This window comes from Oxyura jamaicensis, unplaced genomic scaffold, assembly GCF_011077185.1.
Source record: "Oxyura jamaicensis isolate SHBP4307 breed ruddy duck unplaced genomic scaffold, BPBGC_Ojam_1.0 oxyUn_random_OJ101968, whole genome shotgun sequence".
Lineage (NCBI taxonomy): Eukaryota > Metazoa > Chordata > Aves > Anseriformes > Anatidae > Oxyura > Oxyura jamaicensis.
Window position 1 is genome coordinate 1 of NW_023312221.1, and position 4,763 is coordinate 4,763.

General features: G+C 62.3%; 2 protein-coding genes across 2 annotated transcripts; both read left to right on the top strand.

Moving 5' to 3' along the window:
- Positions 1-45: 45 nt before the first annotated feature.
- On the top strand, positions 46-900 carry LOC118160143 (C5a anaphylatoxin chemotactic receptor 1-like; the record flags this gene model as incomplete). Its single annotated transcript, XM_035314680.1, has 1 exon — positions 46-900. A coding segment is annotated over one exon (855 nt), but the record flags the coding sequence as incomplete, so codon positions are not given.
- A 1,259-nt stretch (positions 901-2,159) lies between these two features.
- LOC118160144 (probable ATP-dependent RNA helicase DHX34) lies at positions 2,160-4,756 on the top strand (the record flags this gene model as incomplete). The annotated part of the gene is made up of 2 exons (XM_035314681.1): positions 2,160-2,879; positions 4,357-4,756. Coding segments are annotated over exons 1-2 (1,051 nt in total), but the record flags the coding sequence as incomplete, so codon positions are not given.
- Positions 4,757-4,763: the final 7 nt, after the last annotated feature.

Below are 4,763 nucleotides of genomic sequence, written 5' to 3' on the forward strand. Positions count from 1 at the left end.
TCAACTTCACCGCCCCGGCTTTCGAGGAGGCCCCGGGGCTGCCCCCCCGGCACCTGGGCAGCTTTGGGGCTGGAGGCCCTGGCTTTTCTCCTGGGGGTCCCGGGGAACGTCGCCGTCATCTGGGTGAGCGCCGTCGCCCTCCGGCGCACGGTCAACGGCGTCTGGTTCCTCAACCTGGCGGTGGCCGACCTCCTCTGCTGCCTGGCCTTGCCCTTCCTGGCCCTCCCGCTGGCCCAGGACCACCACTGGCCCTTGGGGGCCTTCGCCTGCAAGCTCCTGCCCTCCCTCACCGTCCTCAACATGTTCGCCAGCGTCTTGCTCTTGACGGCCATCAGCGCCGACCGCTGCGCCGTGGCCACGCGCTGGTGGCACCGGACTCCCCGGACGGCGTGGAGGATCAGCGGGGCGGTGTGGCTGCTGGCCGCCCTCCTCAGCCTCCCCTCCTTCGTCCTCCGCACCCTGCGCCGCGACCCCTTCTCCGAGAAGACGACATGCGGCCTGGACTACGCGGCGGTTGGCCGCGGCGCCGAGCTCGCCCTCGCCGCCCTCCGCCTCTTCGCCGGCTTCGTCGGCCCCGTGGTGGCCATGGCGGGCTGCTACGGGTGGCTGCTGGCCCGTGGCCACCCCGCCACGCGGCCGGTGACCACCGTGGTGGCCTTGGTGGGCTGCTTCGTGGGCTGCTGGTTGCCCTACCACGGCGTCCTGGTGGCCTTGGCCCTCCACGCACCCGGCGCGGCGCCCTACAAGCGGGCCTTGGGCGCCCAACCGTTGGCCATCGCCTTGGCCCACCTCAACGGCGCCCTCAACCCCCTCCTCTACGTGCTGCTGGGCCGGGGGCGCGCCCGCTCCCTGGGGGGACGCCTGGCGTGGGTGCTGCGGGACGGGGACCCCCCCCGGTGACCCCAGCCCTTGTACCACCGAGGACGTGGTGTAACGGTCAATAAAGGGTGGTTGTGAGCTGGGGGGGGTGGTCCCTGAGGGGGTGGGGGTGGGGTGGGGACAGTGGGGGACAATGGGGATGGATGAGGACGGTGGGGTCGGTTGGGGACAGCGGGGGACAATGGGGATGGTTGGAGATGCTTGGGGACAGTGGGGGTGGACAGGGACAATGGGGGGCACTGGAGGTGGGTGGGGACACTGGGGGACAATGGGGGTGGATGGGGGCAATGGGGGACGATGGGGGTGGTTGGTTGGAGATGGTTGGGGACACTGGAGGACAATGGGGGACAATGGGGGTGGTTGGGGACAATGGGGACAGTTGGGGACAATGAGGACATAGGGGGTCAGTGGGGACACTGGGGGAAAATGGGCGGTAGGGGACAACAGGATTGATTGGGGACAATAGGGACAATTGGGGACAATGGGGATAGTTGGGGACAATGGGGACAGTTGGGGACAATGGGGGTGGTTGGGGACAATGGGGACAGTTGGGGACAGTGGGGGACACTTTGGGACACCGGCGCTGTCGGTGCCAGCAGCAGCGGAGCCCTGTGGGAACCGCGGGGTCGCTCCGAGCACGCCCCGCCCCCTCCCCGCATCGCCCCGCCCCCTTGCCTACCGGACCACGCCCCCCTCCAGTATCACCTCGCCCATTCCCCGCCTCGCCCCGCCCGCAGCCGCACTCGCCCCGCCCCCGCTCGTGACCACGCCCACTGACCACACCCCTTCCTCCCGCCGCGGCGGGGCTCGGGCGCCCACGTGCGGCCTGGCGGGACCGGGACCGGGACCGGGGCCTGGGCCTGGGCGGGAGCCGGGGCTGGGCTTGGGGAGCTTGGGGAGGCTGGGACCAGGGCCGGGACCGGGACCGGGGCTAGGACCGGGACCGGGACCGGGGCTAGGACCGAGGCCTGGGGGTGCCGGGACCGGGCCTGGAGGGGCCGGCACCGGGCCTGGGACCGGGGCCTTGGGGAGGGAGCCGGTACGGGGGCCTGGGGCCTAGGGAAGCCGGTATCGGGGCCCGGAGGGGCTGGGACCGGGGCCTGAGGCCTGGGGGTGCCAGTACCGGGTCCTGGAGGGGCTGAGACTGGGTCTGGGGCCTGGGGGAACTGGGACCGGGGTGTGGGGCCTGGGAGAGCCAGGACAGGGGCGTGGAGCATAGGAAAGCCGGTACCGGGGCCTGAGGGTGCCGGTACCGGGTCCTGAAGGAGCTCAGAGAACCGGGTCCGGGCCCTGAGGGAGCCCAGGACCAGGTCCCGAGGCCTGTAGGGTTCAGTCCCGGTGTAGCCGTGATGGAGCCGGAGCCGGGTCCCGCTCCCGGTAGGGACCCTCGTCCGTCCCGCTGGGACTGGGACTGCCCGTCGGCTCGGCGCAGGCTGGAGGAGCTCTACTTCCCCCGGCGGACCTGCCCCGAGGAGACCCAGGGCTTCTGGGCCTTCTTCGAGCGTCTGCGCCGCTTCCAGAGCCGCCGTCCGGAGCGGCAACCGACCGGGAGCGACGACGAAGACCAACCACCCGCCCGCCGCCTCGGCCTGCCGCGCCGCTACCACCCCCGGCACCGCGTCAACCTGGCGGTGCCGAGCCCCGAGCCGTCAGCGGGCCACCCGCGGGTGCCCCGGGAAGCCCTGCAGGAATTCCTCGACGCCTTGCTGCTCTACCTAGACTTCGGCCAGAAGCGGAGCTTCGCCAAGCTGGCCAAGCTGCAGCGGGAACGCGAGGCGCTGCCCATCGCCCGGGCTCGCCAGCGGCTCCTGCGGGCCGTGGCCGAGAACCAGGTGGTGGTGGTGGCCGGCGACACCGGCTGCGGCAAGTCCACGCAGGTGCCGCAGTTCCTGCTGGCCGCCGGCTACCGCCGCGTGGCCTGCACCCAGCCGCGCCGCATCGCCTGCGTCTCGCTGGCCAAGAGGGTGGCCTTCGAGAGCCTGCAGCAGTACGGCGAGCAGGTGAGCTGGGAGCGGCTGGAGGGATGGTGTGTAAAGAGGAGCGGGGAGGAAAGGGTTAAAAAAAGAAGGGAAAGGGGGAAGGAAAGGGTTAGAAAAGGGAAAAGGGGGAAGGAAAGGGTTAAAAAGGGAAAGGGGGAAGGAAAGGGTTAAAAAGGGAAAGGGGGAAGGAAAGGGCTAAAAGGAAGGGAAAGGGGGAAGGAAAGGGTTGGAAATGAAGGGAAAAGTGGGAAGGAAAGGGTTAAAAAGGAGGGAAAGGGGGAAGGAAAGGGTTAAAAAAAGAAGAGAAAGGGGGAAGGAAAGGGTTAAAAAAGGGAAAAGGGGGAAGGAAAGGGTTAAAAAAGAGGGAAAAGGGGGAAGGAAAGGGTTGAAAAAAGGAGGGAAAGGGGGAAGGAAAGGGTTAAAAAAAGGAGGGAAAGGGGGAAGGAAAAGGTTAAAAAAAGGTGAAAGGGGGAAGGAAAGGGTTAGAAAGGTAAAAATAGAAAGATTAAAAAAAGGTTAAAATGGAAAGGAAAAGGTTAAAAAAGGTAAAAGTGGAAAGGAAAGGTTAAAAAAAAGGTTAAAAAAAGGTAAAAGTGAGCGGTTCTGGCACAGCAGAGTGCTTGGAAGGCGAGGTGCAGCGTCGCTCAATTACTTTTAGCGTCTTAACCCTGCTTTTTTTCAGTGTCTTTACCTTGATTTTGGTGTCTTAAAACTGCTGTTTTTGGTGTCTTAAAACTGCTTTTTTTGGTCTCTTAAAACTGCTTTTTTTTGGTCTCTTAAAATCTTAAAACTGCTTTTTTTTTTTTTTTTTAGTGTTTAAAAGGAGATTTTGGGTTCTTAAAAATTCCTCCCTGCTTCTTACGATTGCTTTTGGCTTCTTAAATTTCCTTTTAGTGCCTTAAAATTGCTTTCAGCATCTTAACCCTGCTATTTTTTTAGCGTCTTTACCTCGGTTTTGGTGTCTTAAAACTGCTTTTTTTGGTGTCTTAAAAGTGCTGTTTTTGGTGTCTTAAAATTGCTTTTTTTGGTCTCTCAACCCTGCTTTTTTCAGTGTCTTTACCTCGGTTTTGGTGTCTTAAAACTGCTTTTTTTGGTGTCTTAAAACTGCTGTTTTTGGTGTCTTAAAACTGCTGTTTTTGGTCTCTTAAAACTGCTGTTTTTTGGTCTCTTAAAATCTTAAAACTGCTTTTTTTTTTTTTTTTTTAGTGTTTAAAAGGAGATTTTGGGTTCCTAAAAATTCCTCCCTGCTTCTTACGATTGCTTTTGGCTTCTTAATTTTCCTTTTAGTGCCTTAAAATTGCTTTCAGTTTGCTCTTTTTTTCCCAGCTTCAAGCTCCTTTTAGGACAAATACTCCAGGAATAACCAAGGAACCCGCTTGGACGCCGGACGCTCGAGTTCCAGCCGCCCCCGCCGCCCTACCCCCAGCCCCAGGGCCGTAAATCCCTTTTTCTCTCTTTCTGACCCCATTTTCCTCTCCCCCCCCCCCCCCCCCAAAAGGTGGGCTACCAGATCCGCTTCGAGAGCAGCCGCTCGCCCGCCACCAGCATCGTCTTCCTGACCGAGGGGCTGCTGCTGCGGCAGGCGCAGCGGGAGCCGGCGCTGCCCGCCTACGAGGTGATCGTCGCCGACGAGGTCCACGAGCGGCACCTCCACGGGGATTTCCTCCTGGGGGTCCTGCGGCGCCTCCTGCCCGCCCGGCCCGACCTGAAGCTGGTGCTGATGTCGGCCACCATCAACATCCGCCTCTTCTCCGATTATTTCGGGGGCGCCCCGGTGCTGCAGGTGCCGGGGAGGATCTTCCCCATCTCGGTGAGGGCGGTTTTGGGGCTGGAGAGGGCGGTTTTGGGGCTGGAGAGGGCGGGTTTGGGGCTGGAGGGCGCGGGTTTGGGGCTGGAGGGCGCGGG